This window comes from Acinonyx jubatus, chromosome B4, assembly GCF_027475565.1.
Source record: "Acinonyx jubatus isolate Ajub_Pintada_27869175 chromosome B4, VMU_Ajub_asm_v1.0, whole genome shotgun sequence".
NCBI classification, from domain to species: domain Eukaryota; kingdom Metazoa; phylum Chordata; class Mammalia; order Carnivora; family Felidae; genus Acinonyx; species Acinonyx jubatus.
This window is the reverse complement of record NC_069387.1, coordinates 101614622-101628321: the sequence shown is the minus strand read 5'-3', so window position 1 is coordinate 101628321 and position 13700 is coordinate 101614622. Positions and strand designations below refer to the sequence as shown.

Below are 13700 nucleotides of genomic sequence, written 5' to 3'. Positions count from 1 at the left end.
ACAAAGCCACTGACTGATATCACTTTATCACTACCACACCTCGAATGAGCCCTAAATTGTACCTAGCCCCCTACTAAACTTCCATGCTCAATCAGTCTCTACTCTTTTAAGTTTTCTTTCATAGAACTCAGATTAGGAAAGAATTTTAGAGTTTACTTAATTTACTTCTAGCAATACCTTATCTGAACACCTCAAATTATCTGACAAGGGGATTCCAGGTCCTGATTATTCACAAAGATGGAGAACTTGCTACATTAAGTAGTTTCCTATATTATTTTTAGAGAACTCCTATTATTAGATATGCGTTCCTTGTTCTAAGAAGAAATCTGATTTAATACAATGAAGTCCATTGTTCTTGATAAGTATATTTGCAATTAGAGTAAGTGAAGGTCCTCCTGTTCAGACATTTGAAGACATGATGTCCTCCAACAATTCTCTACTTAGGATTTATCTCATTCTTTCAGCTTCTCCTCATGAAATACAGAATATGGACAATGTTTATGATTTTAAACAAAAACTCCAAAGAACCTCATCTTCCTTATTCCTTTTTTATTGTTTGCTTCAATTGTAGGATCTTATAAAAAGAGTGTGATACTTTTAAGGAGCTTGATAATGCTAACATATTTTACATAATTCTAACTCCAAAAGGCAAACACAAAACTGATTGAGACTTACCTGATGGTCCGTATAATTCAACTCTGTAACTAAATTTCCCTGTTATTACACTTGGTGGGTCCCATGAAATTGAAAAGGACTTCCCTGTAATGTTGCCTGTTACACAGTTTTGTGGTGGTCCTTCAGGAACTAAAATGGTTATAGAAAAAAAAGTTAACAAATAATAAATGAGAATTTTATTAAAAACACATAATAAAACACAAAGTCAGAAAGAAAATATCACACTATGAGCAAAGGGTTTTTTAATTAAAAAAAAAGGAAACTGAATGAATTGAAGACTTTAAACAAGACAAGCTGGCTCATCAGATGGACTACTTATTTGCAACATAAACTAGTTTGATTTAAATGCTGTATATGATTGCACAGGGTGTTTCATTCCAACATTGTTCCCTGCAGTTACATTCTCCTGATACATACTTATATATTGAATTCAACCAGGCCTGGGCATAGGCCTTGAAAAGCACTCTCCCTCTGGTGGACACAGGTAGAAGGATCAGGGAATTAACTGGACCTACAGAATCTTATTGGCAAAGGTCTTTACCTTCTGTATCAATATGTGTATTTGGTTCTGAGGGGAAATTTATAACCTATAGTTAAAAGATTCTAATGTAACATGGGTAACATATAAAAAATAACGACATTTAAAAAGTCTGTCTTTCATAGATGTGTTTCTACATTTTGCATTTTGATTGAAATGAAATATTCCAAGTATTTTTCTCAAGCCAAGGTTCTTGTCTACTAAATCTCACTGTGTGTTATCCTCATGAAATTATTTTTTTTAGCTGTAGAAAAAGAAGTATGGATGGAGGAAATGGTAAGATTCAAAGATGATTATTTAAATCAAGAAAAAAATTTCAAACTTCATTTCATGAAATGATAAAAGCTGACAGCTATGTCATCAGAAAAAAAAAATACTGTGCTTTAGTGAAATTACCCTACCAGTAATAATTTCCAGTAACCTAAAAAATTATCAGTCACAAGTGAACAAGTCTGACACTACATGTTTAGTAGGGTATCATGTCAGTAACTACATAAATTTACATATATATAATACTATAATCCCATAATTAAATACATAAATACCCATAGCTAGAAAAGTGTACTTTTCAAAATTAGTAGTAATAATATCTAATTGTACTCATCAAATCCTAACACCACCACCAAAAGGAACTTTCTATTGCTGTCTCCATTTTTCACATAGGGAGGAAACTCCAGTGCAAAGTAGACATAAGTAGGTGTATTTTTTACATACTATTTTTGTCTGATACTGAAATGTGAATCACGTGATATTTCTGTCGCTACAGATGTTAATTCCACATTTGATTATAGCAGTCTCAGTGACAGGAGGGTAGAGATGATTGCAGGAGATGTAAAAGGGCAGAGATGATTATGAAAAATTGTTGAGATCACATAGATAAAAACTTATCTTAGGATCATGGTTATTAGCTCAAGAATCCTTTGGGTCAAATCTCCTTTTTCATTTTAGATGCTTATGTTAATATTATAAAAGAGTACTATAATTGGTATGCCCATTTTCTGTTATTGGTGGGAAAGGTTACCGAAAGGGAAGGAAGTTTTAATAAAAAACATCTATATGAAAAAAATGAAAGATTACTCTCTAAGTAGTTTAACTCTCTTTTTCTACATACACAAAAAATGAAATCATACCTGATTCCGGTGTTCTGACAATGGTACTATCAATATAACCTGCTTCCGTTGTAACAGCAGAAACTTCAAAAAGATATGTTGTGTAAGGTCTCAAATGTGTCACTACAAAACTTATAGGCTCTTTCCACACAGAGCTTATCTTACTCCTTGCCAACGTGCTCAAAGAATATGTGGTACGCGACGGAGGTGTAATTCTACCAAGGGTTGGAGAAGGGCTGGTGGTACTCCATAAAAAAGATTCATTATTCTCCTAGTGAATAAATAAATAGCATTGGGAAAATAATTGGTATCTCAAGGTGAACATGATAAGTGTAATTCATTTCTTTTTCTTTTATATAATAAATATTGTTCTTAAATTTATGTGTATGATTCATTACAATTTTAACAGATTGTTATCTATTCAAGTTATGGACAAATTTGCTAGATTTTAACTTTACCCATTTATATCTACAGTTTTAGAACAGAATATATTTATTGTATTCTTTATACCTTAATATTTCTTATGAATAGGATTTCAAAAGGCTTAGAATAAAGGTGAAGCTATAGCAAAATTATTAGTAAGACTTTTTAAAATTCATGTTAGGGGTGCCTGGGTGGCTCAGTTGGTTAAGCATCTGACTCTTGATTCCAGCTCAGGTCATGATCTCACGGTTTGTGGGTTTGAGCACCACCTCGGGCTCTGCACTGACAGCGCAGAGCCTACTTGGATTGTTTCTTTCCCTCTCTCTCTGTCTCCCCCCAACCGCTGCAAAGTAAATAAATAAACATTTTTAAAAAATTAAAAGGAGGTTTTGAGACTTCTGTAACTTAAAGTATTCAAAACAAAATAATTTTGTTTATCAATAATACCACAAAGATCACCAAAATTATCTTTGGAAAAGCATGACACGGTATTCCCAGCGAATTCCCATAAATGACTAGAGTAATAACAAATTCTTTGCCAAAGATATGCACAACCAAAACAATCTACTTCCACAAACATAACTTTGCTGCCTTCTGCTCCCCTCCTGTCACATGGAAATATCTTTTTTCAGTGATATCCTATACTTTGCTCTTTCAGGTCTTTGTAAAATATCCTCCACCCAAAATAGCCCCCTCACACAATCTCTCATGTCCTTATTCCAAGGCCAAGCCAAGGTCCATTCACAAATGCGGCTCCTTTTAAGAAGTCTCTCCAGAGATCCCTGTGAGATTTTTATATTTCTTGAATTCTCAGACCCTTCACTTATTCTACCTTGAATACAGCCAATTGTGTATAACATGATACTATAACCTAATACTATAAGTAATCAAGCAGCTAATAAGCACAGTGGCTTAAAAATTTTTTTTCAAATGCTGGAAACTTCAAGTTATAAGTTCACCTAGAATTTTTGAGACATAGATAGTGTTCATAACACTTACATTGCATTCTGGCAATTTCCCAGTCAAAATGTCTTCTACTCTGATGGAGACATCTTTCACTACTATCCCACTTCTGGCATGCTTGACACTAATCTTGAAGCTGGTAATTTTGCCATTTGGTTGCCGAGGTAAATACCAAATCAGGTTTACTGCAGAATAGTTAAAGGCCTCAACTGTGAGATTCACTACTTTTCCTGGAGCTGGGGAAGTGAGAGGGTTTGAAAGAAGGGGAAAAAACACTGTTATAAATCTTAGAATGGCATTCATATAATGTTGGGATGTTACACTTCTCACATTATGTAAAATTAAATATTCTATGTTAGAAAAAAACTCTACTTGGTGTCAGACTTTTAGAAATATATTTAATTAGCTTTGCCTGGAATTTGAGCCCACAGATTTGTATTTAAGACAAAATAAGCTTTATTTTAGGATTATTTGGCAAATGGATCCATTGATGAACTATTTCAAGCAAATCTGAAAAATATCCAATCAACAGTTATTTGTGAATATGCAAACAAATTTGAATAATGAATCTCCTCCTGAAATATTTTGGAATTGTGTAGTTTCCTTAGATAATGAAGAAGTGGCAAACTGAAACAATTAGCCAGCCATGTAAACCAAAAAGCACATTTCCAGAATGTATGTAAATATCTAGTGCCTAACATAAAGTGGACACCACCCAACTGGTTGTGCTTATTATGTTTTGAGTTTTATACACCCTCAAAATAAACTTTCATCAGAATTCGTGACCAAATAATTCTTAATAATTATTGATAAACTGCAATAACAAGCTATATGCCATTTTACCTGGTGTGAGACAAACATGAAACCAGAATGAAGTAAAATTATGCACATTAATTTCAAGGTAAGTTATGCAAAACTGACAATGTAAATAATCAAGATCCTTTATAATATAGAACAAACATGACAAATCACTATTAAGAGGAATAAAAACAAAACAGGATGCTCACAATAAAACACTACACGTGATAACAATGCCTAGTATTAAGATATAGAGTTTAAATGCACATTATAAAGAAGAATGCCAGAATATGAATTGTAAATAAAAGTCATATAAATTATATAAGGAAGTTAGGTCCTAGGAAAGAGAGCTGTTATAAATTATGTTAAATCATAGAAACTAGGAAACTCAAGGTCAGCTCAATTTTAATGGAAAAAAAAAACCAGTTTGGAGGGGTAATTAATCGCTAATAATGGATGGAATGATTGATGGAAATTTTTTTCTCCATGGAAAACTCATCAATGGAATTAAAGCTTAGAAAGGACATTGAAAATATAACTCTCTGACACTAAAGATCAAACCACTTGAATATCTTTTGGATGGATAAAATATAATAAAGCAAAAGGAAAAGGGTTGTTAAATATATGAGGCTATAAAATTATGAGTTAAAACTTTTATCATGATTTTTTAAAAAAACTGAATGTATTTGACATATAACTATATAAATTTAAGGTGTGCATTGTGTGAATTTTATATATATCCATATTGTATTATGATTGCTGTTGTAGTCATATTTAACATAACATCTATCATGTTACATAATTATAATATCACATTGTACTATTCATTATATTGTGCATGAGATTTCTATGGCTTACTTATTACTTGAGGCAAGTTTGTATCCTTGAACAACATCAGTCTTATTCCCCTACCCCCTATCCCCTGGTGACCACCGTTTCACTCTTAATGCATCCTAATCACCTTTTAAAATTTCTGATATGTGTAAACTATACACATGGTTATAATTATGTCTGATATGTATATGTATATATATATATATGATATGTGTGTGTGTGTGTGTGTGTGTGTGTGTGTATATATATATGTATATATATATAAGGCAAATTGCAAACAAGCTACACATTTTCAGATGAACCTCAACAACAGATACAAGGAACTACTCAAGTATAGAGAAAATTGAATTTATAAGGTAACCAAACATTTATTAAATGCATGATTTTAAGATATTTTAAAAGTGATCAAAAATATTAAATAGATGGGAAATAATTAAATACGGTAAACAACACTTTGAAAAAATGGTAATTTGATTAACTTGCTTTAATAATTTTTTTTCTCAAATTTTTCTGCTTGTGCTTTCCTTTTGTGACTTCATGATGTCTGAAGAATAATCCTGGCTCTTTTCTGTAGTTGGAAGGTCTTTCTCTATTTTAAATAATCTAGCTTCTACTTCTGGACTTTTATGTACCAAAATCCAATTATTTCTCAATTTTCATAGAGTGAATTTATCCATTTTGATTCAAGTCAAGATTCAATACTGTAGTATCAAAACTTTCTGTTTTATAAATAAATCATTTCGTCTTTCAGATAAGTGTTCTCCAACACTTTGAGGACATAGCTAGCCTAATGAGATGCATAAATTTTCTAGTATGTGTAAGTGTCTACAACTTTCCAAAGCATACACCGTACAAAGCTTGCACTTATTGAGCCAGAAAGAAACTTCATAAATCCAATATAGAGACTTCTAAAAATATTACCTGCATTTCTAAGGATCTATCAAGTTGAAAATGGAAGTGCAAGAGGTATTTCTATTATCTTAAAGCCAAAATAAATTCTATGTTTACCAGAAATAATACTGATGGGAAGTTAAGAAGCTGAGTTTTTTCCACTTGTGGATGGAATATTAACCCAGTAAGGTATAACAAGTTAGCCTGTATAGTCTTCTGAAGAGTATTTTTATTCATGGGGAAGAAATTACTTCTGATTTAACAATAATAAATGCAGTTTATTTATTTCATAGAACTATTCCTTAAAGTTGGGTTATATATAGTATAAATAATAAAAAGGAGTTGGAGAATACTGACATAATGAAATTTAGATTTACATTACATTTTTACATCTTTAACATTTACAAAAAAAAAAAAAAAAAGGATAGATAGGAGCAAGAGAAATTATGTAATTATCCAATTTGCCCAAAAACTCACAACAAATGATCAACAGTGAGACTCCCAAGACAAAATTATTTTCATATATCATTCAAAAGTTTTTCATAATTAGAAAGAATATTATAATACATATTTTAATGAATAAGCATCCAATAAGACTCTAAAAGTAATTGAATGGCCATACTATTGAAAATTTTATGGATTTTAACACTATATTTAGTTTATATCCTTATTTATTTCAAATGACAAACACTCATAATTAAGCTAATTTGGGAATAAATGATTTAGGAAAATTACCACTTTCTGCCGTTTGGAAAAGAAATGGGTCACTAAACACTCCAATGCCAGCGCTGTTTTCAGCAGCAACCTAAAATAGACCAATAGAATTGTGTTCAAACTTTTTACTCTCTAATTAAACAGAATCTGAAATAATAAAATTTTGACTTGTTGATAAGTGAAACGATAGACACTTCCCTTAATTCTTGAAATACTCTTAAAGTAGATAGCACACATGGAACTAATCCATATTTTCATTTTCCCTAAGGGTATATTTGCAGCACAGTTTGATTCAACACATTTCTCAAATTTCTAATGGAAAAATTAATAGTCAAGTTTTGTAGTCAATTAGTAGTGATAATAACAACAGATACTACTTGTGGGAAACTTCTATGTACCAGGAAATTTCCCAGAAATTTTATACATCTCATTTTATCCACATAATCAAAACATAAGGTATTCCTATCAGCATGTTATAGATGAGGAAACTGATTGAGAGAGGTCACGTAACTTGTGTAAGTCATACAGGAATAAGTGATAGAACCAGAATTCCATTGAAATCATGCTTATTTCTAAAGCTCAACCACTTTTTATTATATTAACATTGACTATTTCTGTAACAAATACTAAACCATATACACAGTATCTGGCTTGAGAATTTACAATATAACCAGTCAAATATATACTCAAGAAAATTTTACAAACAAGTCTAATCAGTGATAGTAAGTATTTTGAATTTAAAAGATGGAAAAATTCTTTTGACTCGGATAGTCTAGTCAAAGAGACTAGAATAGGCACAGAAAATGTCATTACTGAGATCAAAACTCTTATGTTATTCCAAATGCCATAAGTGGAGTCTGAAAACCTTGGTTTATATTGAATTTCACCTGGGTGCCTGGGTAGCTTAGCTGGTTCAGTGTCTAACTCTTGATTTTAGCTCAGGTCATGATCTCATAGTTCTTGAGATCAAGCCCCGTCTGGGGCTCTGTGCTGACAGCATGAAGCCTGCTTGGGATTCTCCCCTTCTCTCTGTACCCCCTGCCTCTCAAAATAAATCAAGTTAAAAAAAATTTTTTTAACTTATTGAATTCCACCAATTACCAAATGAGTAGCTATAGGCAATTTACTTAGTACTGCTCTAAATCCCATTTTCCTTCTCTTTAAAATGGGGATAACAATATATCTATGTCATAGAATTGTTTCAAGGACTAAATGAAATAACACATGTAAAGTACTTAATAGGATTTTCCCAAAATCACATAGATTTGATACCTACATTTGAGTATATCAAATGGACTGCACCAAATACCCTTTGGAATTCTGCAACGGCTAACATTTATTCGAACAGCGTAAAGGTCACAACAATGATTTATAAAGTGTGGAAAGAACAGAAGAATAAGGGCTTCCCAGTAGACCTGAAGTAAGAGAATTCAAAGGAATAAAAATTCAAATTCCATAAAAACAGATCTAAGCAGAACTAGGTTAGCTAAATTACCTTTCTGTCTGCAATAGCTTCTTATATCACATTAAAGTGTAATCTATACCTATTACCTTCAAAAGTGTATTTTAACATATAAGCTAATCTGAATAAATGCTTGTTGATAGAAATTATGTGTACTATGCCATTCTCAGATGCCAGTAGAAAAGGTTTCCTAGTCTTTACCCATGGTTCTGCAATGAAATAGCCAAGTCATGAGTCTTTGACCTTGACCTCTGCATCAGTAAGTTTCCTTTTAACTATTCTCATATAGAGGATCCCTACTATTGGGATGCTTTCCAATTCTTACTGTGTGCTTTTATTCCACAAATAGGCATGCTTCCAATAAGGAAACCACTGCCCCCAGGCAAATTCTCTTTCCCATCATTTCTTACCATCCAGAAAGCCATCTCAGTTATGTCTTTTCACATATTTATACAGCTTTTATAGATTTTTTTCTCTACATTCCATTATCTTCAAAGCTCAAAGAACATATTGATGTTATGTTGAAAATAGGATCAAAAAGATATCTGTATCCTTTCCTATACTATGGAAATATGACAAATGTATCTTAATTGTAAGTATTTTCATATGGCCTAACTAATTTAGGATTGCTTTTTATAATTTCTCCTTTACTTAATTTCTTTATTTAATTTTTTAAAAATGTTTATTTATTTTTGAGAGAGAGACAGACAGAGCAGGGAAGGGGCAGAGAGAGAAGGAGACACAGAATCTGAAGCAGGCTCCAGGCTCGGAGCTGTCAGCACAGAGTCCGACATGGGGCTCAAACTCACAAACCGTTAGATCATGACCTGAGCCAAAGTCAGATGCTCAACCAACTGAGCCTCCTAGGTGCACCTTCTTTACTTAATTTCTAAATAACATGTTGTTTAATTCTGCATATTAAACATTGTAAAGAACTAAAAGTTTTTCTAAAGACACAGTAAATTTTCAGGAAATATTTATTGAATGGAACAGAATTGAATTCACTGTTGTCTGAGAAACTGGCTCAATAGAAACTTTCAAATTTGCTAAGAGAAACGTAAATCCGACAAAATGAAGAGAAAAATAACAAACCTAACTTTACATTTAATGAAAAAATAGACTATTTTTTCCTATAAAGCCTAAGTTATTCAATTTAAACTTGATTTATTCATTTAAAAAGTCACTAAGCTAAATGGTTTTAAAATAAATAAATAATATAAATACACCTAAAAATGAAAAGAGATTACAACATTTGTTCAGTTAAGAGCCCAGATGGGCACTGAGGTCATGACTCAAATGTTCATTCTTCAGTCACTTGGCTGTGTTCAGCTGCAAAGTCTTGACCAGGTGGGAAAAAGTTCCTTCACTTTTAAAATGAATGAAATATTTTTAAATTTTTTTTTAAAAAATTAATATTTATTTATACTTGAGAGAGAGAGAAAGAAAGAGGGGGGAGGGCAGAGAGAGATGGAGACAGAATCCAAAGCAGGCATCAGGCTCTGAACTGTCAGCACAGAATCCAATGTGGGGCTCAAACCCATGAGCAATGAGATCGTGACCTGAGCTGAAGTCAGAGGCTTAACCAACTGAGCCACCCAAGAGCCCCCAAATGAATGAAATATTTTAATAGTAAATAATTATTTAAAAAAATATTACCTTGATTTCATATGTTGTTCCAGGATTAAGATTAGTAAGAAGAACTTCCAGACTGTCCAGCTTCGTTCTAACTTGTGTATATTCTGTTTGCATCCATGGACAAACTTCCTTATATTTCACAATGTAAGATATGATTCTTCCATTTGGGTTAGGTGGTGTATTCCAAGACAGAAGAATCCCAGCAGATCCAACTCTTTCTCCCGCTAGGAAGACTGGAGGCCCTGGTTCTATTAAAACATATATATATGTTGTTAAAAAGACAAACAACTATTGTATTTTCATAATCATAATCATATAAGGAAGAAAGTATTTACAGATGTGGACTTTTGAAGTTCCCAAAGACTAACGGCCTCTCAAATGTGAGTTTGACCTCCCTAGAGCTTTGCTACCAAAAGAAAAAAAAAAAGGTTAAATGTGTTGGGGGATACCCAAAACATTCTTTTGTAAGAATGTAAAAAATGGAATGCTACTACATACTACAGGCCAAATACACTTTTGATGCCAGATCGTTTTAAAAAGAAACTTATCTGTGCAAAGCTTACACACAAAACTAAGAAAACAGGAATGCAGTCTTACAAACTGAATAATTCTTCTGAGCAAGTGTAGTGAGTTTATTTTCATGGCTCTGCATCATTTAAATATTACTATTAACAGTCTCTGTGATCCATTTCACAAACAAGTATAATTATCATTATCATTACTCTCTGAAAGTCAAGAAAGCTAAAGAACTGGTAGAACACAGGTCTTAAACAGATCACTTTCTTAAGTTTCCATTTTGCGTTAATTACTAACCTGTTGTCATGCATATAATGCACATATTGCTAATGTAAGTATTTCCATCCAATAGATTTATACTAGCTGCAAATATTTCATAAAAACACTTCATAAAAAAAGAAAATACATACTCACTTGTGACATTCGTTGTCACTGTTCTACTAACAGGAGAGCTGTATGTTGTAGCAGAAATTGAAGAGATGGTCACATCGTACCTAGTGCCAGGAACAGCGTTGGAAACATCAACCTAGAACACCAAAAACAAATAACTGCCTTAAAACTCTTTCTAGAAAACAAGAAAGCTAAAACAATCAATCTATCACAACAACAACAAATTAAACATCTCACTCTATAACTCTGCTGTGTTTAAAACATTCCAAATTCCATATTATTGTAAAATATAAATCTGTTCTACCACATAACTATTTACCAATAACATATAATGAAAACTTGCAAAACATACTGTGTTATCAAGAACTAAATCAGTATTTCAATCTATCTAGTTTGTTGTCACAAGAAACAACTATTTAAGAATCTTAAGAAATCTACAGTCCATTGCTTAACCCTGGTTTTTAGAAGTATATTAAAATACCTGTGTCTCTGAAGTTCCAATAAAAAGTAAAAGAAAAATGATTATAAAATCCATCATTATTACATTTTTCAGGCAGTGGAATCACATTGATGGCTCTAGAGAGAAATGTTGCCTGCATTAATGATTTAAAGACAGATCCTCCTGGCAAGTACACAATTAATGAGCCTGGATTACTCAATAGCTCTGCCCTTTCTTTGTTAAACTATTCATGAACCCTTGGATGGCTGGCTGTAGGTTCAGGGTAAGACTGAAGAAAAAAACGCATAGATGTTGCTAAGGTAACAATCCACTGATGCTGAAACTTAAACTCATCAATTCAGCATCAGTGTTTTTGTCTTCATTTTGTGCTTTTAAAAACTCTCAAAGGAGTAAGTTTTCATGGTGTATGAGTTTCATAAAGAACTTTCCTATTAGGACCAAATATAAATACAAGTTGGCTCAGCAAGTACGATAATGAAACCTATACCTGATACTCTCCACCTCCAAGATCTTTGATAGTAACAAAGCCACTGTCAGGAACAAGATCCACATGAAACCTTTCCACATGGCCAGGGGGCAGGCTCCAGTACAGAGAGAAGGAATGTGCAGAAATATTGAAGGCTTTCAATTTCTCAGGTCTTTCTGGTTCTGATATTAAATATTCAAAGATAAAATGAAAATCAATAGCCTGTAAGATTTCAACATAACCACACTGTCAGAAAGCACTGAGTCCTTTAAATTATCTCTAGTCACACGTAGGTGTTAGGCATCTAAATCTTTAATAGTAACTAGTTTCTACGTATAATTATCGGAAATAATATATCAATTTATGTATGTTTCTAGGATATATCTTACCTATTAAAATCTGTTAGTTGTCCAAATTGTTTGTTAAAGCTAATGCTTTAATTGAAAACTTGAATCATTTAAAGAAACTTATTTAAATCCAAATTATTGATTCAATTACCTGGATGTTTTAACAAGCAGAAGATAATTGGGAAAAAATGTAGCTAAAATCTGCCAATGTTTTTAAAGAGTGAGCATTTCTAATGAATATTTAGCTATGTGTTTCCTTAAAAGAAAAGCTGTTTTCTTATAGGAAGTAAACAATAAGTATTAACTGTCCTAGCCACTTCAACCATATTTTTCTACCTTTGCTTCCACTGTTTCCGGAGTTGTTTATGCTGCCTGTACCTCCTTGAAGGGAGTTTTCTGCATAAAGTTCTTCTGATTGGTTGCCAATGAGTCAGATACTCACTCTGCCTTATCTTTAGTGCAGATTCCAAACAAACAATATAGGGGGAGGAAAAGAGATTATGAAGCCAAGCATGTGAAAAACATACCTGATACAGTCCCAATCTAATACCATTTCCAAAAGAAAGGAGTCTGAAATTAATCACTGAACTCCACTTAACCATTTTAAAGCCCGCCTATCAGAGATACTTTAAAATGGATATAAAAAAATGAAACATACATTTCATAACAAAACTGATAGGGCACATTGCATAATATAGTAACCTTAAGAGGTCAATTTCTCACATTTGGGCAGGTGAGAGAGATACTTTTAGAAAAGTCTTTTTTTTTTCTTTTTCTTTATCTTCTTTGAAAAGTTGCTTTAATGCTTATAATGCTTCCGTAGTAACTGATCCTGGTATTGGTCAATTAATTTCTACTATGACATTTTTAAAGATACAACAAACATTCTTTTGGCATCATCACCAAATCGTCCATGTAGGCAGAACTGTAGTTTTATAATAACTCTTTAGAAATATCGTAAACCCAAGGTAAAAGATCAGAGGAATACCCAGTTTGTGTGAGTAGAATTCCTTTGTTGCGCATAGCTGTTGGCATTTTTCCTGGATCTTTCTGCACACAGATCTATGCCCTCTGTATTCCCAAGCTTGAGAGAAAAGAGCTTGGTTCTTCTCACATTAAAACAGACAAAAGTCTAACATGCAAAAGTCCAACTAATTACTACTTACACTACTGATTTTATGTAAGGGTTAATATTATTTCCTCAAGGATCCTGGAAAGTAACTAATACCCATGAAATTTTAGGCAAGAAAGAAGAAAAAAGCCCTGGGATGAAATTTTGGAAGAAAAAAAAAAAAGACAAGACAGGAGAAGCCAAGTTCTGCCTACCCAGATGGTGGTGAGATAGGATGCAGTTTCCTAGACTGTGGTTTAAGATTACACACTGAAGGACTCTTGGCTAAGCGTGTTTCATCAAGACAAGGAAGAATGTATTTGTCTGGTAATCTGCCAATCTGATCAAGAGGGAAGGCCTGCAAGCTT

General features: G+C 32.7%; 1 protein-coding gene across 1 annotated transcript in view; it reads right to left on the bottom strand.

The window, feature by feature from the left end:
- The window catches only part of PTPRQ (protein tyrosine phosphatase receptor type Q), a gene marked incomplete at its 5' end in the record, with an annotated part of 212348 nt that overhangs the window by 192380 nt on the left and 6268 nt on the right, over positions 1-13700 (bottom strand). Inside the window, 7 exons of the mRNA XM_053199634.1 lie at positions 676-804; positions 2344-2593; positions 3745-3944; positions 6967-7036; positions 10064-10290; positions 10973-11084; positions 11896-12056. Of these exons, the coding sequence (XP_053055609.1) occupies positions 676-804; positions 2344-2593; positions 3745-3944; positions 6967-7036; positions 10064-10290; positions 10973-11084; positions 11896-12056 (1149 nt within the window). The remainder of the gene's footprint in view (positions 1-675; positions 805-2343; positions 2594-3744; positions 3945-6966; positions 7037-10063; positions 10291-10972; positions 11085-11895; positions 12057-13700) is intronic.